The following is a 27576-nucleotide window of genomic DNA, read 5'->3' on the forward strand; positions in this document are numbered from 1 at the left end:
TTAGCAACGCTGGTGGTGCTGCCTACGGATTGACAGGCAAAGCTCTCTCAAAACACTTAATGCTTTTTACCATGCGGTTGGCATTCTGGGTTATAGTAGTACGTTTTCTGTGGTAGGGGAGAGGTCTAGTGGTAGAGCCCTAGGTCTAGCAAGAAGTAATGTGAAAAGGGATCCTGAGTAGGTAATAAATTTGTATGAAAAAATTTAATCTGTTATTCATTTTATTGAAACCCATTGAAAATTTCAATGCTCTGGATAACTCCACAACCTCTGGTTCCACAACTGTGCAAAAACACAGTACAAAGGTCCAGGATACATAGGACAGTACAGGTAAGGGATTTACAGCCTTCACCTAGTTTGCTATATAGATTATGTACAGTTTAAGCTGCAGTAGTCTTGTCACTAGCAGACAGCAGTAGTCTAGTAGAGCCGCTGGAGCTGTAGCTGTCTCCACTAGAGCGGTGACTGGCTGTAGACTGAGGAGTGCCAGGGAGAGACAAACCATCCCGTACCATCCACCGACCGATGGCCTCCCCACTGCTACCTCTCACCACCTGCTCCTTCACCCGCTCAGTGTTCTCCTGTCAGACAAAAATAGTTCTATACAACACTTTCAAAGCTCGTATTATGTTAAAATAGAAATATAAATTGTTACATTTAACACAATTTGAAACACAACTTGTGGTGGCAGAAGAGTCTCAGCTGTTTGATTCAATAACAAAGCCAGTTAGGTGGGGGAGCGAGCTGGTCTAGTGGTAGGTCTAGCGTGAAGTAATGTGAAAAGGGATCCTGAGTTAGTGCCTAGCGTCCTAGAACAAAAAAGATAGGTAGGGATGAATGAGATTGGACCTTTAGTTTGGGACAGGAAGAAATTTTTCCCCGAACGGTAATGGGTTTGTTTTATAAATATTGAGTAAACATTCTTGCAGATAGCAATTATTGTTGTTAATGATGTGATTTGCATTTTGTTTTCTTTATTTCATTACCAAGTAATCCACTTGCTAGGGGGGTTCCTGTGTGCATTTTATGTATAGAAAAACACCCTAAGGGATCATGTAGGTACTATGTGGGTTATCATTTTTCACGTGGGTGCCAGCTTGGCAGAGTGGGCATAACCTCAGAATCCACCATTTTAAAAATGGTGGCGGCATTTATTACATGAAACACATTGGGAGCTTATATCTTGAAAACGGTAATATATAGCGAGTTACTTTTAATACAAAAAATGTTGCTTACACAATAAGGAACAACTTTTGTATTTACAAAAATGCCCTAAATATAACTATTTAGGAGTAGTTGAGCAATTTATGTTAATTTGACCTATACATTTTTACTCTGTTTGACAAAAAATTCTAATATCTTAAAAAAACAGTTTTTTTTTAAATTTGGCACATAGCACTAATTGTTCTTTACATCTAAGGTCTAAATACCCCCACCGAATCAAACCTGCAGACTAAGCAAACATTTACCTGGCTGCATTTCTGTTGCCAAAAAAATCTAATAATTATAAAAAATCTATTCAATGTGTAAATATTTATTGTTCTTCTACTGGTATTCTATGTTTATACAGTATTTATTTATGAGATATTTATTGGTTATTTATTGAATTATTTATTGCATGTTAATATTTATATGATTATTTATTTGCCTAGTTATTAGTAAAACTTATTTACCAACCTTGGTTATTTTGCATGTACAGTAATTGTATTTTGTAAATGTATTTTTTGATGTACCCCTTGAGGGAAATCAATAAAAGGATGAAACTTGAAACTTGAAAACTTGAAACTTTATAAAAAATCTGTTATTTTGTAATTTGGCACATAGTACTAATTTTTCTTCGCATTTAAGGTAAAAAAAACCTGCAAAAAGCATTTGAGAAGCTTCTGGCAGATATATAAGTTATTAAAATAATATAAAATATTTTTAAATTATTTTGTTGTTATTAAATGACGCATACAAATATAAAAATAAATATAATCCTTTCTATATAATGCATTTGTATTATTACAAATAATAATACATCTTCGGATGTAATAGAAATTACTATTATAATTCATAACATTTATTATTAAAACGGCGATGGAGCGGGAACGGGACCGGCGGCAAAGTTGGTGCATCGGCCAAGCATTGACGTCTCGTTAACACAACCAGTACCTTGACATTGTCCTTGGTGGTAGGCTGCTTTGGACTGATTGTATTGATATTGAACTAGTTTCGTGGATCATAAAATTTGAGCGCAGTTATTGGATCTAAATTATAAGTCTTTTGAGTTAGAGGAATAAGATCTGTTCCCTTTTATAGTCATCAGAAAAATGAAACTGTTCACAATATACTTGTGAGCATTGCGGCAAAGAGTAACCACCATCACTGTGTCCAAAACTCAAAGGATCGAGTTGAAAAACGTGTTCTTTCATGCAATGGATTTGGATGTATGTACAATAAAAAGCACGTAAGATAGGCTGTCTAGTAGCTCTACCAGACAGAATTTCTTCACGAGCAAAGGATGCAGTTCTTTAAGAGTATTCGTTGTACAGTGACAGTGTACTTATATCCAGTGTCTTAGATCATTCATAGTTTCACACTGAGTATCCTTTTTTTAATGTGAACTAGATACTTCACTGTGTTTTTCAAACTTTATTCTATCTCTTCCTCCCCATATTTTTCAAAGTCCATTAGCAAAGTACTTGGATTACATTTTAGGGTAGCATACTTTGTTCCAAATTTGCTGGTAAAGTCACAGCCCGTTAAAATATGGAGTGCTGGGAGAACTGAGCAAAGGTTACTTCCAAGCCTGTTTGCTATAATGTGAACTAGTACATATCATGAAGTTCTGGCTGTACCAAGTCGCATCCACAATTCCTGCAAACCTTCCGAAGAGAATCCATTCATAAAGTGTAAGGCCAACACTACGACATCTGTATCCAAAGACAGAACTACGACTTCATTTGATAACTCGAGCAAAAATGATCCAATTTTAATGAAATTTATCACAAACGTGTAAACCTACGTTTTCAGACGAATTCGGACTATTAAACCAGCACGATCGGATTATGGGAACGGGGGTTTGTGGGGAGTTTTATGGGGTAAAAAAGGATTTTTCCGATTTTAAACCCTAAAAACACGAAATTTTATAATGAACGAAACCATTTTGTAGACCTCAAAAAAGAAATAACTTTGTATATTGAAGCGTTGTATGCCCAAAGGTTATGGAGATAATTTAAAAAAATTTAAATTTAAAACTCCCATGTTATTCTTATCGAGAATAAATAAACTGTTTTAGTTTGCTTGTTTATGGATATATTATAGTCAAATTTCAAAATTTTGTTTCATTCATACTAAGCTATCATTATTTCAATAAAAATATATAAAAAACACCTCAATACCTTCCCTGAAGCAACAAACTTAAGTACTCATTACAAATCAATGTCATTTAAATAGGAAATCAATCCGTCAATTTTAATATTTTAGTAGAAATGCAGCCAGGTAAATGTGTGCTGATTCTGCAGGTTTGCTGCGACGGGGATATTTAGACCGTAGATGTAAAGAGCAATTAGTGCTATGTGCCAAATTTAAAAAAAAACAGTTTTTTTTTTAAAGATATTAGAATTTTTTTGTCTAACAGAGTAAAAATTTATAGGTCAAATTAACATAAATTGCTCAACTACTCCTAAATAGTTATATTTAGGGCATTTTTGTAAATACAAAAGTTGTTCCTTATTGTGTAAGCAACATTTTTTGTATTAAAAGTAACTCGCTATATATTACCGTTTTCGAGATATAAGCTCCCAATGAGTTTCATGTAATAAATGCCGCCGCCATTTTTAAAATGGCGGATTCTGAGGTTATGCCCACTCTGCCAAGCTGGCACCCACGTGAAAAATGATAACCCACATAGTACCTACATGATCCCTTAGGGTGTTTTTCTATACATAAAATGCACACGGGAACCCCCCTAGCAAGGTGATTAAAGGAAATATTGTAACATTTAAACTTGATGAAGAAAGAAAAGTAGATGCAAAACTTTGATTCTTATTTTATTCAACCTTTAACTTATTAACTTACAACTGAAAGGTAAAGCAGGTAAACCAAATAACTTATAAATAAAGTCGGGACCACGTAAGTTTGCAGTTGGTGGCAGCCAATCACAAGACAAGGCTAGTGCGACGTTGCCACATCGCCCGTTGACCACACTAATTAAAATATACTAAGCAATATTTTCAAATCAGCTGGTATTATTAGATTTGGCAACACCGCGCGGTTTTCATTGGTTCATTCAAAACCATATGGTAAATAGGCTCCTCCCTCAACTGCAAACTTACATGGTCCCGACTGTAGTGTACCCGTTGCTAAGTATTACAGGAGTTATTTTAAGCCGGAGTGAATTTGAGATTAAATAACTTTCACAATAATTTTAGATTAGTTTATCAGGTTCAATTGATTAAATATTAAGTATTAAGTATATTATATATTAAGTATCTTCTGGAAGTACTCACTCAGCTCTTTAAGTAAAAGCTCTTTCCAAGCAATATTTAGGCTATTGTGAATATTTTATAATTTTTTGGCAGCTGAAATTGTTTGGTTAGTGTTTTACACAATAAGTTTTAAAAGCACTCCTCTGTGAATTGCAGCCACATAAAGTTGTGCATGTAAAAATGCAGGAAAGTTAATATCCAGCTGGCAATATTCAACCCTTGCTATAAACTGACCCTTTAACTTCAGTAGTGTCATAGCTAAAGCTGAGATTACCAAAAATTGAGTTCTTTGAATTTAGAATGGCAGCATTTTATCTGATTGGATTAAATTTACTTCGGGTATCAGGAGTTTGTTGCTTAGGTCTACTTGAGGAAACAGTCAAAACCTCAGTCCCAAACAATATTACATAAACTAAAATTTCCATTATAGTAATCGACCAATTTGATATGTTTGAATTTCTTATCATCACTAACACTGATGTTTTTGTAATAGCCAGTTCAGGTACCAGAAAAATTTAAATATTGGTATCTTACTAATATTATAAATGTGAAAGTTTGTGTGTTTATTTGTTTGTTTGTTTGTTTGAAGTTCAATCACGCATTAACTACTGGACGGATTGGGCTGAAATTTGGTATGATGATAGCTCACATTCCCGATTAACATATAGGCATATTCTTATCTCAAAAATCCTTTCGGGCACCGCCCCAGTGGCTCTGTAGTTCCCCATGTTAACCTTATGAGTAATTATATTAAAAGGGAATTAAAGACTTTAGTCAGCTGTTTCAAATAAAAAAGTTGGTTCTATGATATGTAAAAGCATTAAAAAGTTATAAAATTTACCAACAGGGTGCAGCTCAATATTTTTTTGCATTTATGAAAACAGCTAATTTGAACTAAGCAGCAATAAAAAACTGTGATACGTGATGATAACTATCAAAGTAGGATTGTTTACGGTGAAGTGGTAGAACATTTATGACTATGGTAGATGTGTAATACTATAGGGTACCGTGAATTTAAAGAAGCAAATTTTATCAAACTGTGTCCTCCCCATTGAAAACTAAAGCTTGATCATAACTGCAATAAGCATTTTATACTTATATGCACACCCCGTACGAAGGACGGGTTCTCTGCTAGTATAAAATATTTGTACAAACTATTTAATATTCTGTTCGGTATCAGTAAGTTCTTTTCCTGCTCATCCTCTAATATTACATCAAAACCTAACTATACTTCCTCAAGTATAATGGGATCATAGATCCTACATTATTGTTCAATTTTAAGCAATCTTTGTCCTGTATTGTTAGAATGACTTGATCAACATTCAGACCATAAATTATTTAATTTATATTTCCATAGACAAAATTAATACTAGATCATTTACCTGCTATTTTAGTGGGTACCTATCTTTTTATAAAATTGTCAAATTCAAAATCAGAATTGTTAGTTCTCCCTGTTCTTTCACTAAATGCTATGAATTTGATGCATTCAATTGAAATAAATAGTACACAAATACAGCAATCCCACCAAACATTTGTAACGTCCCAAAACCCGTCAAGGGGTAAAAATCTGATTTTAAAAGTTCCATTTAAAGTTAAAACATCTTTCTACGTTTGGGGTAAACCGCGTTTGCGTTGACATCGGCATCGAAGGTGCTCGCCAAGAGGGGTCCTACGTCATCGTAGAGGGGAGGGCGCTAATTAACTACCCCGCCGCCAGGGGCGGTGGCGAAGAAGGGCCAGAAGAGTAGACCTCAGGACAGTTGTCCACCCGCTAAAAAACCGTGAATATGCTTGCGGTTTGGAGATAAAACCAACAGTCTAACGTCTAACTTCCTATCATTCTGGTGAGTTAAAGATTTCCCCCGTTTATGGTGGTGTCCAAAGGCTTGGTGTGCTACCGAGTTTATTTTGTTTATTCTCATTATTAGAGAAGTTTTGTTATTTTTATTTTATTGTCCCCGTAGTAGCGCTTCACGCGTGCCCCGGACGCTTTTCCACGCACGAGCACACAGCCTTTTGAGGCAAACCAGCTTAGGAATCATTTAAGTAGCCAGAACGATTTACGTAGAATTTATTCAACTATCCCAAACAGTATTAGGTTAATTTGATCAAAGAAACCCCGTATCGACTCTGGTATTTGACTGAGTCTATTTTTCCTGACACGTTTACTTTGGTGTTGACCAAGTATAGCGAACAAATCACGTTTAAGTTAGGTTTCTAATTGATTAGGTTTATCCCGTTCATCTTAATTATTCCAAATTCTAAATTCAACCACACATATACTTCGAGTGGCTATGATGATCACTTGTTAAAGTAAAGCTAAACCTTGTTAGCATTGTTGTAATCAATATTCTGAGCCAATAAACTCGAAACGATAATTAAAGTCATGAGTGAGTCCTGGACTATCTCATTGTAGGCTAAGCTATCTGGACAAATTTTAAGATGTGGCCTAATTTCAGGTGAGACGATTATTACGTATTCTAAAGTATAATTTTGTCGCTCAACCCGAAATTTCGTCATACATTGATCTCTCCAACTCTTATGGGTCCTAATAGTTATACAGCCTGCTAATGTTCAACATTTAAACTCCTTCCCTGGCAACATCTTTTGCTATCACAGAGACGTTATCACCGTCACTTGGGATGCGGTGAAATCATTGATGATTGGAACCAATCCCATCCTCAGAAAATGCAATCTCACCCTGATGATATGAAATATATATTTCCCCAAAATTGCCCAAGATTTTGGGACCTGTCCATCCCCTTGTAGTTGGTTCAAGAAGGGTTCAAACATCATGTGATCAAAGACAAAACATCTAATTTATTTAGAATCAGCAGGAAAATGGAAAGGTATCTAAATACTCATATTGATGCATGCCATGACCATTTACAAACATATACTTAGGCAGTTTGAGCATAGATCACATGAAAAATTGCCTTTTGAGTAGTCATCCAGAGAGAATAAGTAACAGTTCTAAACGGATAATAAACAAACTGTTAACATTGGTGATGAGTTAGTGTAGATATTACATTTTTATTTAGTTCTATCTATGATAAATTAAGATTGAAATTCATTTAAATAGGGAAAGCAATAAAAATAAATTTTTATATTTAAATAAAAGTATTAATATCATGTTGGTTACTAATTTTGTGTAATCGTTCATTTTTCCATCTCAGTAAACTTGACCTGGTGTTCTACTTTAAAAATAAAAAAATCACATACAATCCTTTTACTTTTAAATGATACGGTTTTAAATACCTGCCACATGCGATGAAAAGAAGCAAATAAGCTTGAAAGAACAGAGTGTCAAAATGTGCTCTATTAATTCCAGCCATAAGCCCATCTAGTAAGTAAGAAAGCTACCATCCTGTCCCCGTCTCCAATATATACCTCTGGTTCCAGTGTAGGGGCCCAGACGATGTAACTTTGATTGTTTGCAATTTTAGCAAAGTGGTCACAAATATCAACGGTTCCAACAATCGTCAGCAGTTTATTTTTTATTAACATTTTATCACAAACTCCATGAAAAAACTGTTGTAAAAATTGAAGCGTAGTAAAAAAAGTAGGTGCACCATTATTGTTAGGTTCACACTACACAGTCATGAAATTCAAACAGTATTTGTAACAAAGGTGCAAAAGCAATAGAATGATCACAGTTACAGAAAGGAACCCAAAGAGGGGAATGAGAAGGTTAGGATATACCTTGTCAGAATGTAGAGGACTGAGGATGGTAGTAGCAGGATCTTCAGGAGTGTAATAGTCAGAATCTTCGCCTGCAGTTGGCACGACAGTCAGGTTGCCTTCACACCCAGCTACAACCAACACCTCTCAGTAGTGCCAATATACTTACATCAATGTTAATAATAAAATATAATTTTTGTATGAATTAATATTTTTTATTAATTTAGAATTTTTTGTCAGAATAGCAGGACTACCTGAATGGGAAAGAGTCCAAACTGGCACAAGAAAAACAAAAATTAACACTACTGTATATACACAATAGTCCAGTAAATAGAGACAAAAATAGGGGGGTTAACTTACAAACGTTCCGGTAGTTCTACATTTTGTATATGTTGTGTAGGATGGTAAGTAGGTGTTAAAAATGCAAAATGCACAATTCTCCCCCTCTGCACCCACCGCCATATTGGAAAAATTGAAAAAATCGGTAATTTATAGAGATTTTCGCATATATCTCCGTTTTGGTGCGTTTTAGCAAAAAATATGTAACGTCAATGTTGTAGACAATTAAATTTCCTATAATAAAAGTTTAAGAATTCGTTTCTAGGACTTATGTATACGAAAATATTCAATTTTTTTAACAGTAAAAAATCGAATTTTTGGGTTATTTTGCCAAATTTCTAACTTTAGATCGCTGTAATTCAGTAATGGCCTATTCTAGGAAAACAAGTATCACAATCAAATTTATTGAGAATTTAATTAACTAAAAATGTTTCTATTTTATAGACCAACCATTTGATTTGGGGCTAAAAAAACAAACAAATCAAACTAAAGGAATTGGTCAATTTTATTGGCTTTTGTGACTTAAAAGTTCACAAATTATTTTTCAGTTTTAGCTTTAATTTTCAGTTAATAAAAACCATACTTACTGTACTTACATGTAACAGTGCGATGCTCATGATACAGGTACTATATATTCCCCTTACAAATATCCACTGGTGAGAGAAGTTTTGTTAAATTTGAAACAACCCACCAACACAGCAAGTACATTTTTAAAGATTCATTTATTTATTTATCATCAAAAACTCTAACAAAAACTATCCAATTTTGATCAAGCCTTGTATAAACGTGTAAACCTACATTTATTCGCGAACCAGCAAGTTCGGACTATGGGAACGGGGGTTTATGGGGAGTTTTATGGTGGTAAAAGTGGGTTTTACTAATTTTACACCCTGAAAAATAAAATTTTGCAATTTCTTTCCTAACAACTTTGTAGAGCTCAAAAAACCAATAATTTAGTATACTGAAGCATTGTTGTATGCCTAACGGCTACGTGATAATTCAAAAAATGTTAAATTTAAAATTACAATGTTAATTTTATGGAGAAATAAACTGTTGTAGCTTGCTTGTCTATGGACATATTTTAATTAAATTTTGAAATTTCGTTTACTTCATACTAAGTTATCGATAGTTTAATAAAAACCCCTATTTTCTTCCCTGTAGCAGCAAACCTAAGTACTCATTAAATTTAATGATATTTAAATCTATATATATAAAATCCAATGTATGTTTGTTTGTATGTATGTTTGTTTGTTTATCCTTTATGGACTCCGAAACCGCTCGACAGATTGTAATGAAACTTTCAGGCATTATTAAACATTTTTTCAAGGATGGTTTGTGTGAAGTTTAGTGCAGATACGTCAAAAGGGCTCCACCCCAGTGGCTCTGGAGTTTCCCATGTTAACCTTATGAGTACTCATATTTAAATGGAATTAAAGAATCTTAACAGCTGGAACAACTAAGCAATTTGATTTTGTGATGTTCAATAGCATTAAAAAGTTAATAAGTTTACCAACAGGGTGCAGTACGATTATTTATTTTTTTTATTTATGACAACAGCTAATTTGCAACCAAAAGGAGAGTGAGCGTAGCGAACGAACTTCAACCTGGAGGCGAGTTAGCGTAGCGAACGAGCTAACCTGACGGCAAGTTAGCGCAGCGAACGAGCTCCAACCCAAAGGTGAGTGAGCGTAGCGAACAAACTTCAACCAGGATCTTGAATATGAACAAGCATTTGACATAAAACCACATTAGGACAGGATGACGTCTGCCGGGCCAGCTAGTAGGAAATAAATCTAACAATTTTAAGATAATAATTTAGTGGAATTCCACCCAGGTAGATGGAAATTCACTAAGTCTGCAGGTTTGCTGTGGGGTATTATTAACTGAAAATTAAAGCTAAAACTGAAAAATAATTTTTAAATTTTTAAGTCACAAAAGCAAAAAAAAAGACCCATTCTTTTAAATTGTTTTGTTTGTTTTTTCAGCCCAAATCAAATGGTTGGCCTAAAAAATAGAAGCATTTTGTAGTTTATTAAATTCTCTATAAATTTGATTGGGATACAGCACTTGTTTTCCTAGAATAGGCCTTTATTGAATTACAGTGATCTAAAGTTAGAAATTAGGGAAAATATCCCAAATATTTTTTTTTATTGTAAAAAAGTTGAATATTTTCGTATCCATAAGTCCTAGAAACAAGTTGTTAAACAAATTGTTACATTAAAAAACATTTAAAACACTAAACATATATATACAACTAAGCAACAATGGCGGGTAACGATCAGTCTCCGCAAACTTATGTAGACTTAAACAATGAACGGAGCTTACTCAAAACCCCTACCTCTCAAACCAACAACACTAATCAGAGTAATCAGAAAGCACCAAGATCTATCTATAGAAGTACAGTACAACAACTTTCAATACAAGGTTGTTTGTAAACAATTATAATCCTACTTATTCACAACCAAGTCACCAATCTAATGAAGAAGTTAGAACAAGGTTTGGAGGAATAGTGAAACCTGTGAAAAGATACGAGGGCAACTAAAAGGGAGAGATGTTGTAATATTAAGCAGATGTTATAATTAACATCTGTTGGTTTATTTATATATATATATATATATATATATGTGTGTGTGTGTGTGTGTGTGTGTGTGTCCGTGAACGTGATAACTTGATTAATTTTTGTTCGATTTTGATTAAATTTAGTTTAAAGGTGTAAGGCAGGATAAACTTGAATGAATTGGCGGACCAGCATGATTGGACCATGGGAACGGAGTTTTTACAGGGGGTTTAATTGGTTTTTCTCATTTTTGACCCTCAAAAAACAAAATTTCTTAATTTCTCTCTAGACCTTTTTAACGAGATAAAAAAAAACAAATAATTTAGTATATCAAAGTGTTTTCGTACGGTTATTGGTAACGGAGAAAATTCAAAAAAATTTAAATTTTAAATTTCTATGTTGTTCTTATGTTGAATATTGTAAAATGTCGTACCTAGTTTGCTTTTTTATGGATATATTTTGTTCAAACTTGGCAAATTTATTTATTTTATACTAAGCTATTAATATTTTACCAAAAAACACACTTTATTAGTTTCCTTGTAGCAGCAAACCTAGGTACTCGTTAAACCTAATGTTATTTAAATATATTTAATTGAAAATCAATTCAGACAAATGGAAATTCCCTTTGTCGGCAGGTTTGCTGCTGCGAGGGTATTTTGTATTGTATTATTAGTAGGATCATACAAATTAAGATTCTTTACTCTGTGACAAAAAAGCAACATTTCACTCTCATATATACGATTAAAAAACAATAACTCAAACATATAATCAAATAGGACATGAACGGAAACACATTTAAACATGTTCAAAATTCTAATGTTAAAAACCCAAATTGTAGCACTTCAATCTATTCATTGTGATCTCTAATTTATACAAAAATTGAAAAAGAGTCTCTCATAAGGACCAAAGTTCAGTTGAAATTTTTTTAAATGATGTGTAAATCAAGTAAATTACTTTTAAAACTTATCATGAGTGTTATTTACTATTAGGTTTACAGTAAATGGTAGGTTTATCCATACATAAAATATTGTTTTCTTTTGCCAGATCCGTTTGGCGGGGTCCTTGTATACTTTAAATTTTTACTAGCACATATGAAGTATTTATCCTCTAAGTTTTCAATACATTTTTGAACACGTTCGCTACCACGGTACGGTCACTCCCACAGACCAAACAGAATCATCAGAACGTTGCTTACAGACCAAGTAATATAGGAATAACTTTGGCCAACAGATCAAAAGAGAAATTATGTTTAAATGAATTAACTCACCTCATGTTAACCTAAAATGAATTAGTAAGAAATAATATTGATTTTATTTATAGTTTGGAGCAATTTTTAAAACACCGCATCTATGTGTTGGACAGTCTATTTAATTAAAATAAGTAAAACAGATTGAATTTTTGTTTTAATAGACCAAGCGACATTAATATGGGTCATATTAAATTTGTTTGTGGACTTGTTTGAAGGTAAAGTTCAAACTAATAAATACTGTTTTTGCACAAAACTTTTAATTGGTACAAAAGTTACATTATTACGGATATAAATTCATATCAGACATATACAACTTTGAACCTACTAAACTCACCTAAAATTTTCCTGTCTTGCTAATGGACTCACATTAAAATTTATATTCTTGCCGATAGTGGATTTGGTTTACTTGCCGTGTTGTTTGATAAAACATGATGAGTCGCAGATGGTCCCATTAGGGTCCTTACAAACGTTACAATTTTAAAATGTATCGGTCCTCTTGCTATGATTCGTCCTGCAAATGAAGCACCTTTCTCTTTTTCCCAATTTCATTGGATAATGCTGAGACCAACAATCACATAAGACCAATAGATGGAACACGCCTATCTAACTAACATTAAAGCAGGTGAAGCGATTTTTCTATTTTAAATCTTCAAATAAAGTCAATCCTTTAAAATGAGTTTTAAAATATGACATGAAAAAGTTCGTCGGCTGCTACTTTTTTATTTTTTGGTCAGGTAAGTTAAAAAACGGTAGATTTTGTAGCTAAAAAGTTGAATCTTTTGGATCATATTTTTAAAAATGTTTAGCTGGTGTAGTTTGGTTGTAATTTAAATTGTAATATAGGGGCTACCCGCCGCGCCGCATTGTGTCATGCAGGCAGATTCTGCTGTTGCTGTTTAGATTCTCAAGTTTGGAGCTATACGGAAAATTTACCAAACTAATTAGATAAACACAGAGTACATAAAAATGTTCTTCGTTTTATTTTTTTAATTAATCTAAAAATTAATATTTTTTAGCTTTTTCACAAAAATTAATATGACAGTCAGAATATAAAGGAGAGTTGTATAAAGAGTTTCAGAAACTATCTAGTGACTTTGAAAATTCATACATTGTAAACCAAACGCCAGAACTTTATCACACTTGAATACGATATAGATACATATGTTATAAACTAATTTGTAGTTTTTCAGAATTTTTCTTTTGCCCAAAAAGTTTTTGTTGTTAATTATGTAAACTAACTTTTTCTAAGAAACGGTAAACGCTAGAAAACAAATTAAAAGCGTATTTTGAAGGTCATTGTGTTATTACAGTAGAGTCCTCGGCACTCGATAACCCGGCAGTCTGGATAACTCGGCCATCACCTGGCTCAGAAAATTAGTGATTTTTTGAGTGCTAGTTAATCATGGACTCAAGCCAGCTTAAGTCAAATTATTCGCAACTGGTATTAAGGATTTGTTGTACTATATCTAATGACTTAATACTGACTTGTAATATAAATATAAATAAAAACGGCAGTTAAAAAGCTTAAAAACTGTATTGTTCTTATTTTTAACCCTAGTTCACGATAACCCGGCATTTCACAAACTCGGCACCCTTCCAGTCCACATTACGCCGAGTTTGCGAGACTCTACTGTAATAGAAATATTTATAATACAAAGGCGTATTGTTACGGATATCATTGATATAAACTAACATTTAATCAGTTGCCCCTGCTATTAGAGCTCGTCACAGCCGGCAGCCCCCATCTTAGTAAGTATTAGTGAAAAATACTGGCTTCACGTCGCGGCCAACATGCTCCATCTATTGGTCTTATGTGATCGTTGGCTGGGACATTGCTGATGAGATGCTAGTGCCAGGATGACGTTGCGAAGAAGCTCCACTTGGAGGAAGTGTTTGATAATGATGTCCCTACAGCTGAGGTATGTCATCTTTCAATTGAGCTTAGAAAACAGATAAACACTATTCCAGAGTTATATTTCCAACAAATGGAGAAATATCTCCACATACCAGCGAAGGGACTTGCGTGGAGTTGAGTAATGTGCATTTGTATGGAGTTGCATTTGGTCGCTTCTGTCAATCCCACTCATACATTTATTATAAATCACAATCATTGATGGCTTCTGTATCACCACACCTCTTCTGTTTGTGACAACATGGAAACAACAGATCCGATCGTCATATTTAGCTCTATTTTTTATGACGCCCTTATAGACAAGATCTTGGCATGGACTAATAAAAGAGCTGCAACTTCTCAAGAGGAACCTCTACCAAGCTTTGAACAGATGGACTGATGTTACCAGAGAGGAACTAAAAAAGTTATTAGGCCTAACCATACTCATGGGTAATGTAGACATCTCCACATTGAAACACTTTTGGTTAAAGGATCCACTGTATGAACACCCGATATTCTGCAGCACAATGGCTTGCAACAGATATGAAAGAATTTTACAGTGTTTATGTTTTTATGATCGTGATACAGATCCCACCGACCACAAAATGAACAAAATTGATCAGGTGCTAAATCGTGTTTTATAAAACCGTAACAAAGCAGTACAGTATTGGAAAATGCTTATCCCTTGACGAAGCAATGGTCTTGTTTTGCGGATGCCTATCCTTCCGTCAATACGGACTGAGGCGAGGGCAGAGAGTAGGGGTCCGCTGTGGCCCGCGACTGTGGTTGCGCGTAATAAACAGCATATGATAACATGGCCCGCTGGTGACGCGACAGTCGCATGGGCTCGCGACTAGTAGCGAGGGTGCGCGACTGGAGTGGCCAGTCGCGGCGACTGTCGCGTGCCTCGCCACCGCAGTCGCGTCGCTTAATAAGCTCCATATGATAACAGGGTCCGCTAAAAGTGGCCTTTGAGCAGTCGCGGTCGCGCGCCACTCGAGTGGCCGCGCATAATAAGGCTCTAAGAAAAATAGCCAATCTTTGAGGGTTGTATCTTGGTAACTACTGTACCTACAGAGCTGGTTCTAGTCTTAAATTGTAGATAATTGCATATACTTTAAAAAAGTAGCTTACATGTTTTATGTTAAACTCATATTTTAGGAGATATAGTGAAACAAACTAAACAAATGCGAAAATAGGTGGTTTTTCGAGTGCTACGCTTTTAGCATAGGTCTTTTGAAGCTGCAAACTTGGATATATACTACTGGTAGTGTCCCTAACAACAAATAAAAAAATCAGAACTAGCCAATAGTTTGCGATTTTAATGTACTATATGACTGGCCCATAAACAATTCCCATGTTTCTATGTTGCTTGGTTATTTATTTATTTTATCTTAAAATGTGTACAATAATTTATGACCACCCTGTATACTAGAGGTGTTTTGGGCTGACATTTTCAGTCAAGCCTTACTCAAAGTAATATCATGAACATATACTGAGGCCGTTTAGACATCATTATCAACGTCTTTTGCGGTCACAGAAACGTCATAGTCGTCTTCTGAAATCGTGTCAAAGTCCAGAAAACAGTCCGTGGCCGTGTAGACATCATCATTGACTCCTGCGGTCACAGAATCGTCATCCGCAATGGCAGCAAAATCATGAACAGTTCCCACGGCCGTGTAGACGTCATCATCGTCTCCCGCGGTCACGGAAACGTCATCATCGTCTTGCGCAATAAAGTATATGGATACTGATTCAATAACGTATATGGATACGGATTCAATAACAAATATGGATATGAATTTAATAACGTATATGGATACTGATTCCCCCTTGAATCGAATGGTTATTTTGATCATCACTGAATCGAATTGCAATTTCGATGCATTGCACACCTAAATGTAATCCCGTACCAATGATCGAGAATACACAATCCAGAAAATAAAGTTTTGGGTCCCGTTCATTCCCAATTTTGAAGGGTTAGATTATTCCCAACCTTTAGCCGAAATTCACACCTTTTCACAACTTCTCCAACCTCTCAAAATCCCCAATTTTTCCCTGAATTTTCTGGAATTCCCGACTGGTAGATACCCTGGACAATGAATCAACTTAGAACAGTTTCCTTAAACATAAAATGGAACATAAACAACCTTGCACAATCAAACTTTAGCAAGGGGTGGAAAGTTATGACATTGACTCACTGGAGTTTGGTGGCAGCTGATCACGGTCAGTAGGGCAGGGGTCGTCCTCCCCCTCCTCTTCCTGAGGGGGGGATGATGAGTCTGTACATTTGGCACCATCCAGCAACGGAGATAGCTTCTCTGCTTCACTGTCTTCAGCCTCATCTTGTGTCTAAAACAACAACAAAGTTCATTATTTAATTTGATTGAGTGGAAACGAAGCTGGGATCGGCTTCAATCAAAGATAATAGAACACCACAGATCGCTAACTGAAACCACTGTTGGATAATATTTTTATATAATAGTAGTGGTACACAACGATAAACTCTTGATCTGCTCTTGGACAAGCTTTTGGACTCTGCTTCCTGCCAAACTTCCGATATTACTGAGTTTTTTAAAAGACAACAGTTCGGGCGAAGACATAATTAAGTAATGTTATTCATTGCAGAAAATGAAGACGAGGAATAAATGCCCGAAACGCACGAACAACTACTTCTGGCAATGTTTTGAGATAATTGAATGTAGAGTCAACATCTTTTAAAATTTAGAAACAATACCGGTACTCATGAAAACAACTTGAAAACAATTCTTTTCATATGTTAAGTGTACAAAATCTAAGAAAACAGACCTTATAAGGTATGGTAAAAACTATTTGTGCAATTATTTTCTGTCCAAATTGCCAAATCTGGCCAAGATTGAGAAAATGTCGATTGGTCGGGTTCAACCACAACTGTTGGTTCAGCAGATGAAATTACCACGCAAACATAGAAAAATACCGATATAAAAGACATGTATGAAACTATGAAGATGTATGTCCACATCTTTACGTATGAAACTTGTTATGGATGTTGATAGTTCTGAGACAAACTGATAAGTTAAATTGATTAAATAGTTGTATTATATCTATAAACGTTGTTTATTAAAAACCATGGAACGGAATCGCTTCGCTCAACTGGCTTTCACTGCTAATAAGGCAATCCTAGATGGTTCTTCTTTTTCTTTCTTTACCATTTTAGATTTCAGTTTCATAATATCTAATAGCCTATGTGCAAAACGGGCAACAGAGTAGCGAGCCGTGACATGTCTACACGCTCATTGGGATATCACGTCTCAGTTTTTTATAGTTCTACCTTGTGTTGTCGCAGGAATTGGTTTTGTGTCTGACGGCAGAGCTATGGGCCGCAGCATTTCATCTCAGCCGTTCTGTCACATTGTTCTGTATGTATTTAGAACAAATAATAAATGTATTTATCAAGGTACAATTTTAACCAACTTTATTCAACACATATTAAAAACAAAGTGAACATGTAAACATTATAACCAGTTGATAATAGTTATAGAATAAATTTAAGTAAATAAGTAAAGATAGACATTTAGGATGTAACACCTCCCCTTCTTAGTGAGTTTCATAAGTTAAGTCTATCGACGGGTTTATGTGTCCGTTTTGATCGTCTCACTGTCATAGCGGAAGCTGGTGCCACTGGAACATCTGACATGTTGTTACTGGTCTCTGGTGCCACTGGAACATCTGACATGTTGTTACTGGTCTCTGGTGCCACTGGAACATCTGACATGTTGTTACTGGTCTCTGGATCATCTGGTATGTTGGGATCATTGGCCTCTGGATTAATGTTGTGATAATTTGTTGCGTGGTTTTCGGTTGGTTCCTCTCTGACTTCTCCAAAATTTGTTGGTATGAATACTTGATTTTGCTCATTCCTTAATGAAAATTCACACAAGTCCCTCCCTGAGCGTCTAATTTGGTCTTGATGTCGTCTGATTGGGCCACTGCTTGTGGCTATTTCATAATTTCTTGGTCCTTCTTTTTTGTTGATCTTTCCAAACCCCCATTTGTTGCAGGTTCCATAGAGGCGGTAGGCGACAGGGTCTTGAGCTTTAAAGGACTTTTGCCTGTCACGGTCTTGAGCTTTAAAGGACTTTTGCCTGTCACGGTCTTGAGCTTTAAAGGACTTTTGCCTGTCACAGTCTGTGTCAAACTTCTGGTTCATTTTTTGTGACAAATCAGGATACAATAAGTCAAGTCTTGATCGAATTTGACGTCCAATAAAGAGATGTGAAGGAGATTGTCCTGTAGTACTATGTGGAGCTCTTCGATAGGCCATTAAATATCTCTGCAGTTTTATTTCGATAGAGCCTTCCTCAAAGTGCATGGCTCTGATGGTATCTTTCAAGTCTTGCACATAGCGTTCTACTTGACCATTAGTAGCAGGATGGTAAGGTGCTGATCTCTTGTGTCTAATTCCATTTGATTTAAGAAATTTTTCAAACTCTAATGAAACAAATTGCCTTCCGTTGTCTGACACTAATATGTCAGGGATTCCAAAGGAGCCGAAGAATTTACGCAAAGCCTCAATAGTTTTATGTGAATTTATGGTTGTAAGTGTTACAATTTCTGGCCATTTACTGTAGGCATCCACAATTAGGAGAAAATAATGGCCATAAAATGGTCCAGCAAAATCAACATGAATTCTTTGCATAGGCCTTGAAGGATATTCCCAATGGTGAACTGGTGCTTTGGGTGATTCATGCTGTACTCGTTGACATCCCAAACAGTTTAAGGTCATATTCTCAATGTCTGCATCAATTTTAGGCCACCAAACATACGAACGAGCTAGTCCCTTCATGTGAACTATACCCACATGAGCCTCATGAAGTTCTTTCAAAATTCTTGCACGAAGTTGTTTGGGAATCACGACACGATTCCCTTTTAATAAGCATCCAAGCTGAATTGACCATTCTTGTTCGTTAGAAGACATCGGGTGATGGATTGGCTCCCCTCTGATTAGTGATTGATAAATATCTCTAAGATCTGGATCAGATTGTGTATTTTTTGCTATTTCTTCAGCTGTGACAGGTAAAGTGTAGATTTGTTCTATTTCATGAACATCGGCTGAGTCAATAACAGCAGCTTCTTCAACATTTTTAGGTAGTCTTGAAAGTGCATCAGCATTAACATTGTCTTTGGTTGATTTATACTTTATGTCAAATGAAAATGCCTGAAGGAATATAGCATAATGTTGTAGTCTTGTTGAGGCCATAAGTGGTATTCCATTTTTCGGTCCAAATATAGATACCAGGGGTTTGTGGTCTGTAACTAGGGTGAAATGACGTCCATAAAGGTATTGGTAAAAGTGTTTAACTCCAAAATAAATTGCCAGGGCTTCTTTTTGTATGACACTGTACTGTTTTTGTGTTTGTGATAGTGTTTTGGAAGCAAATGCAACAGGTCTTTCGTTTCCATCCGGAAACACATGAGAAAGAATTGCCGAAATTCCAGATTGACTAGCATCTGTTGCTAGAATGAGTGGTAAGTGTGGGTCAAAATGGCATAGTATATTCTCTGACATCATTTCCTCCTTCACCAATTGAAAATCATGTTCACATTCTTCAGTCCAATTAAAAGGTACATTAGCTCTTGTGAGATTAATAATGGCTTGCATCTTTTCACTTAAGTTTGGAATAAACTTTCGATAGTAACTTATCAAACCAAGGATTTGTCTAACTTCTTTCACATTACTTGGTCTCTTCAGGTTTCTTATTGCTTCAGTAATATGTTTACTTTTACTTATTCCCTTTGACGAGACATGGTAACCAAGAAAGTCAATCTCTGGTACAAGGAATTGAGATTTAGAAACATTAATGTGTAAATCGTTGTCTTTGAACCGATTTAATACAGCACGGAGTCTTTTCAAATGTTCTTCATCACTGTGGGCTGTTATTTTGACATCGTCAAAGAAAACATCAACACCATCAATACCTTGTAGAATATTTTCCATTGCTGATTGCCAAATAGCAGGTGCACTTGCAATTCCGAATGGTAGACGATTTACTCGATATAGACCTTTATGTGTATTGATTGTGAGTAATTCTCTGTATTCTTCTTTCACTGGCATGTGTAGGTAAGCTTCAGATATATCAATCTTTGTAAATTTAGTCGAATTACCCATTCTGGCCAAAATATCATCAATGCGGGGCATGTTGTGTTCTGGTATTACCAAATGGGGATTGAGGGTTACTTTGTAGTCTCCACACAGTCTGATATTCCCATTTGCCTTCATAATCGGTACAACTGGAGTAGCCCAAGAACTCTGATTCACCTTTGTAATTATACCTTCTTTTTCTAGTCTGTCGATTTCTGCACTAACTTTTGGTAACAAAGCATAAGGTAGTGGTCTAGCTTTTTTAAAAACTGGTGTAGTGTCAGGCTTTAAGTTAAGAAGTGCTTCTCCCCCTTTGAAACGTCCAACTCTTGGTTCAAATATGGATTTAAATTCCATTAAAATATTGTGTACTTTAGGATTTGAGTGTTTAACTCTATCCAAGTCAGCTCCGTGAACGTTATGTATGTCTGACCAATTTATTTTAATGGATCTCAGCCATTCCCTACCAAATATCGTATCTCTATTACCATCGACTATATACAATGGAAGATATTTGGTTTGGTTACCGTAACCAACCTGAACAATGGTTTTACCCAATGGAACAAATTCATTTTTGTTGAAATCTCTTAAGATTATGTCTGGATTCATTAAAGGTCTGTGTTTAGGAAAAAACTTGGAAAAGTTACTTTTTGACATCAAAGATACTCCTGCTCCTGTATCTAGTTCAAACGGAATAGGTTTCCCATTTATTTTTATGTTTAACATAATTTTCCTAAATTTATCTTCTGAGGTATTCATAGAACAAATGTCAATAACATTAGTTTCCTTATAGAGGGATCCAACAGAATTGTTCATATTTTGTTGTAGAAATATTTCATTTTGATCTTCGAACGAGTCTGTTATTTGTTTTACATTTCTTGAAGTAGTGTTAAATGTAGTCTTATTTTGTCTTTGCAATTTGATAGGTGCATTAGGATTCCTAAAACAAATCTTTGCTAGATGCCCTATTTTTTTACAGAAGTTACATGTTGTATTTTTGTGTTTGCATTCAGATATGTATTCATGTAACTCTCCACAACGGTAACATTGTTTAATATTGGTACTGTTTTTAGGTTTTTGAAAACTTTTCTGTTGTACAACATTTAAGTTAACCGGCAATTCATTGTTTTCATGATTGAATTTTGATTGGATTGTTATTGAATCGTTTTGAGCCTTTTCAATTACTTGAGCCATGTCTACAGCTTTTTCAAAACTCAAATCACTGTCACTTAGAGTAATTAATCTTGTCTGTATTTTTTCATCCCTTAGTCCGAGTATGAATTGATTTCTCAGGGCTTTTGACAGAAATGTGCCGAAATTACAATATCTAGACAACTTTCTAAGATCCAATGAAAATTCAGAAATGTTTTCTCCTTCATATTGATGTCTACAATGAAATTTGAATGTCTCTGATACTTCATTTGGTTTCGGTGTAAAATGTGAATTAAGAGTTTGAACTAATTCAGCATAGGATTTAGTTATAGGTGATACAGGATGCAATATATCCCTAAGTTTACTGTAAGTGTCTGATCCAATACAGTGAAGTAACGTAATTTTCTTTTTATCTTCCGAAATGTTGTTATAAATGAATGATATCTCTAGTCTTTCCATATACATTTCCCATGTTTCATATCTTTCATTGAAGGGCCCAATCAATGCTGAGTTAATCATTTGAATGTTTTGAGAGGTATTTGAATTACTTGTACTCACCTCCATCGTCGCCAAATTGTTCTGTATGTATTTAGAACAAATAATAAATGTATTTATCAAGGTACAATTTTAACCAACTTTATTCAACACATATTAAAAACAAAGTGAACATGTAAACATTATAACCAGCTGATAATAGTTATAGAATAAATTTAAGTAAATAAGTAAAGATAGACATTTAGGATGTAACACACATGTTTTGATATAAGGCAAATGACTGTTCTGTGTACCATGTTCTGTATCGTTCTTCATCATTTTGTATATTTGTTTTTTGTAAAAAATATCTGGCGTAATTGAAGACATGGAATGGTTGGTTTGCCAAAAGCTTCAGATGAGTAAGATCACAGTTGATTGATTTATTCTGTTCAGTTCAGGTAGGAGTTTCTGATGTAACTTGGCCTTTGGCCAGAAGAAGCTGTGCAGGTTCAGGGTAGGCTTTGGCTAGTGGAAAACTAGTATTAGCACCTTCTGTGCATTGCAATCACTTTCACTATCACTATTTCCTGACTTGAAATTCTCAATGGTTTTGTGGGCCTTTGGCCGGCACTTGGGGTTAAAACCCAAGTTTTGTGGGGTTAGTTTAGTAGTTTTTATTGTTAACGATTTTAAAAAAAATTCCCGAAGCTCTAGGCCAAAAGAAAACTGCTTTTGAAACTCTTTGTGTGCTGGCTATGGTCCAATGGTTTAGGGGCCCTATTCAGTTATTATTAGGCCTAAGACCTAGCAACTATTTAATTGTGTCATTGCAATGGCCTACAACTTCTGTGCAGCAAATTTTGTTTCTATGTGCTTTGTGATAGTAGTTTTGTCTCTTGTAATGTAGGCCTAAGTCACTTAACCTAAATGTTTTATTAGCCCAGTCAATCTAGGTAAAAAATCATGCAAACCCGGAAATGCGAGATATAAAGCTGAATTTTGGCACAGATGTTCTTTATGATATCCTTGACCATATCCTAAAAGTCCCCTACCGTTCCCAGTTTGCTTCTTCCGGTATAAAGAAAAAAGGGGGGGAGGGGGGCGAATATTACTTAAACACGCAATGCTTGAGAACGGTAAGATATACAGATATACGAAAGACGGATTTAGATGCAGTAAAATGTGTCCGTCAATAAAAGGTCATGAGATTAAGTCCATCGCTCACAAGATTCAACGCGTACGGCGCGCATCGATCTCTGACGGTGCGTCGTGCATGCACCCTTGTAGCCTACATGTCTACAACCTACAACTGCACCTGCACCCTGCAACGAGACCTTCTTTGGAGGAAAAACCGCCACCACCACGCAGTGCTGAATCTGAACACTCTTCCGAATCGTACAGAGCATAGCCGAAACGTACGCGGCAAATCGTCTGTCACTGTTGCTGTCAAAATGCCTGAGTTATTTCCTCATTTAAAATAGGTCAAACATTAAAATGTTATGTTCCAGTTTCCAAGGTGAAGGAGATTGTAAATAGATCTATGTAAATAAATGTGAATGTTATTGTTGAATTATTTGTAGAAGAAATAATTTTTAATGCTCTTCAGTTATTTAACATCGGGCATAAATTACTATTTTTGTTCATGGCTCTATATAGGCCTATCTGTATATTTAGAATGACATAAAATAAAAATTGTTTCTCCCTTTATTTTTATTATTTAATAGTTCATTGAAATTACGAGTAACATAGTTACAATATTAATTTAATTAATATTAATTTATTAATTAATTATTTATTTGGTCAATAAATTTAGATAATACTACGGTTAGAAAAACTAACAGAAATTAGAATAAGGTAACCATAAATATAGGTAGATTGATTTCCACAATTTATTTTCCAGGATATAAAGGAGAATTTTTTGATAATGATATTATATATTAAAAAGATCGAAGGATTACTTTGAAGGTATTTGAAACTTTTAATAATTAGTCTAGTAATCATTCATAAATAATAATTAATTACATAACATCATTAAACGCCTACTCAGTTCCTATTAGTGTTTAAAGAGAGCTCGGGATTGGGAGAAATCGCTCCGATGCTCCGTTCCGATTTTAATTCCGTTGTGCCGTTTCCAGACAGACGATACAAGGGGTTCTAAAAGACCTCGGCTATTTTCGGTATGGTTCGGAAGCGTTCGGCTTGGCCCAGAAGTGGTTGGGGGTGGTTGGCCCGGAAGTGGACCCTGCCTGCGTGCATTGTTGATTGATGGAATGATTGATTGTTAGTTAGCGGAGTGCCCGTTCTATTTACACCCAGTACGTGCGTTTTGTCAATCTTTCGCGTTTTATGCGTGCGATTCTTTTGAAGTAATGTGTACTTTCAGATTGGTTGTATTTTTTGCATTTAATATGGAAATAGATTGTTTTTTGTGTGCCCATGGCTTTGGTACTGCTCATGATTCTAATAACACACTGAAAATTGTAAGCGTAACTGAGAATGGTGTAGGAGGACTTAAAAGTGCAAGTGAAAATCGCAGAGATGGCTTACATGACAAGTTTAGTACACTTACAGAACTAAAGGTTCATGATGTTTGCCGAAAGAACTATACTAGACCTACAAGCATTAATAAGTATATATATCTCTAAACATGTTGGAAGTGAAGTTTCAAGTGAACCGTCAATCTCGTATAGAACAAGATCTACAGAAGTTGAAGGTTTCGATATTAAAACTCATTGTTTATTCTGTGCTAAGCATATAGATTTCCAAGCAATAAAAAAAACTACCTTTAAATTATAGGAATACAGCTCATCACGTTGAAACATTGACAGTGCAGACTAGAATTCTCGACATTGCTTGCATGCGTGGTGATGATTGGGGCAGAGAAGTAGACACACGGATTCGTGCAGCCAGTGATCTAGTTGCTGCTGAGGCCATTTACCATGGCAACTGTTTATCTAAGTTTTTTAAGTTAAATAAAACTACGAAGTTCAATGATAATTATTACAAACATGATGCCTTTTTAAAGTTGTGTAATTGGTTAAATAAAAACGACGAGTCAGTACAGTTTAGGAGAACTTTCAGATATCATGGACACCGTTTTAGACGGAAAAGATGGATATACGACTAAACATCTAAAAAACAAACTTATTGACTACTACGGCTCTAATGTAATTATTACTGACCTACCTGGGCGCAGTACAATAATCAGCTTCCGAATGGCAACACATAGAATTTTACAAGATATGTGGTATGAAGACAGAAAATCCAATCCCGAAGAAGAGAAACTGAGGATAGTTTCTGCAGCTGCGTAAATAATTAGATCAGATATTCGTGGTTTCGTTCACAATCTTGGTGTGTATTCTGCATTGCACCCTGATTGCATAGATACACAAACTGTAACGTCTTCAATACCACAGTCCCTTAAAGTATTTCTTAATGTTGTAGTTAAGCATAAGGGCACCAATGAAGAAAATATTGAACTAAAAAAAGTTGCGATAAGCCATGCTATTATAAGTGCATGCAGGCCACGCTTTTTCTTATCGCCTCTTTTGATTGGTTTGAGCATGTATGTTCATAACCACTATGGTTCTAGGCTTTTGGTTGATATTCTAAATAGACTTGGTTTTGGAGCAAGCTATACTGAAGTACAGCGTTATGAGTACTCTCTTATGGTACAAAACACGGTAGACAGTTCCTCAAAAAGCTACATTCAGTTTGTATATGATAACGCGGATGTAAACATCCGAACACTAGATGGAAAAAATACCTTTCATGCAATGGGAGGTATTATATGTTCTACTCCTCAAAATACGACTAAGCCTAGCATCGTCACACGAATCTTATCAGTTCCAACAGCTGCAAAAATAGCTACAAAGGGCTCCATTCAGATTTCTTGGTATAAAAAACCTGCAACATCAGGTCTGAAAAGTAAAGTTATAAAAGAAATATCTTCACCATCTGACCCCAAAAATGAAAATCTTAGTACATCCATCGATGTTTTATGGATGGTGGGCTCTTGGAAAAGGCTGTGTCCTAGGCCGTCTAGGAATGGTTATATGCAAGGAGCATTTCAAGGATCTGGTTTTGGGGTGAAAAGCAGCATAGAACCAGTTCCTTTTATCAACCTCGGTCCAAGCAACTTGAGCACGATCCATACGGCATTACAATTTGCAGCTGAACCATGTAGAAAAAATGGCCAACAAAGTTGCTTTGTGACATTTGACCAGCCTCTGTATGCAAAAGCTGTGGATATCATTGCCTCAATTCCAGACTCAAAAAGTACTCTTGACAAAGTTATAATCAGATTAGGTGGTTTTCACCTTTTAATGTCTTTTTTGGGAGCCATAGGCTACATAATGAGTGGTAGTGGTCTTGAAGAGATTTGGATGGAAATGTATGCAAAATCTTCAATCCCTTATATGATAACTGGGCATGCTTATGCTAGAGCTCTGCGGGCTCACTTTTTGACACAGTTGGCGCTGGGAATTATTCTGCTTGAGATGGTAGACAAAGTACCAGAGGAGGACTTGCTTGTATATAAAAAACTCCACTCTGACTTCCTCACAAATGAGATTAAGGTTGAAGATGTTAGTGCTTCAAAATCACTGCTAAGACTAGAAACAGCATTAAACCAAACATGTGATGAAGAAGAAACTCGTAGTCGCACAGGAAAATTGTGGGTGCTATATTTTAGATTGATTTCTCTAATACGCCTTTACATAAGATCGGAACGTACTGGTGACTTTATGCTACATATATCTTGCATCAAAGCAATGCTTCCGTACTTCCATTCCTCAGGTCACCTCCAGGATGCAAAATATGCGCACCACTATGTCCAGGAAATGGAAGATTTACCACAGGTTCTAACTAAAGAAGAGTATGAAATATTCATTTCTTTAGGTTTCTTTTCGGTTCGTAGGACAGAAAGGTTCTGGGGTGGAAACTGGACAGATATGGTGATTGAGCAGGAGCTCATGCGTTCTTTGAAAGTATCAGGTGGACTTATCCATGGAAGAGGCGTCACTGACAGTAACTTGGCAAAATTTGTCCTAGCACGTCCAGCCTGTTCTGTTGTCACGAATGCTTTTGAAAAATTGTGTCATATAAATTCTGGAACTACAGAACAACATGTTGAGCTACGAGATGCTCGGCAATCAAGAGATGATAACGATTTATACAAACTACTTTGTTGGCTAAAGTCACATTCGCCTTTCAGTGTTGACATAAATGGAGGTTTGATTTCTTTGTCAACTGGAACAGTTGCTGACGCTAAAATAAACTCGGAAACCGCCACAGAAACAGGACTTCTTGCAATGAGTCAAATGACTGGCTAAACTTTTGGTGATGTAAAACTAAAAAGAAAAAGTAAAGTTACTCCACTTGCTGCTGTTTATGCCACGGTCAAAGTAAGAGGTCACGATGTTATAGAAGTGAATCCGAATCAACTGTTCCTCAGAATATCGTGTATTTTAAAATCACCATCTGATTATGAAGAGTACATGGCCTTTGAATTGGCTCCGAGGCCACCTTCTCTCTTTAACGGAGCAGCGATGAGAAAAACAGCCAAGTCAGCACTTTGTGATATTATAGAGATGAGCACACGTACCCTTAATAGTTGGCCTCAAGACTGTGTTTATGTAT

The 27576-nt window shown here is 35.6% G+C and overlaps 1 protein-coding gene across 1 annotated transcript in view; it reads right to left on the minus strand.

Annotated features, from left to right (window-relative positions):
- Positions 1 to 203: 203 nt before the first annotated feature.
- LOC128990314 (probable E3 ubiquitin-protein ligase MGRN1) overlaps positions 204 to 27576 on the minus strand; it is a 125241-nt gene continuing 97868 nt past the window's right edge. The window contains exons 9-11 of the mRNA XM_054412682.1: positions 16391 to 16541; positions 8175 to 8284; positions 204 to 581 (exon numbers count right to left, since the gene is read on the minus strand). Of these exons, the coding sequence (XP_054268657.1) occupies positions 381 to 581; positions 8175 to 8284; positions 16391 to 16541 (462 nt within the window). The 3' untranslated portion in view covers positions 204 to 380. The remainder of the gene's footprint in view (positions 582 to 8174; positions 8285 to 16390; positions 16542 to 27576) is intronic.

This window comes from Macrosteles quadrilineatus, unplaced genomic scaffold, assembly GCF_028750875.1.
Source record: "Macrosteles quadrilineatus isolate MER2022 unplaced genomic scaffold, UCM_ALF_1.0 Scaffold_1__1_contigs__length_201487025, whole genome shotgun sequence".
Lineage (NCBI taxonomy): Eukaryota > Metazoa > Arthropoda > Insecta > Hemiptera > Cicadellidae > Macrosteles > Macrosteles quadrilineatus.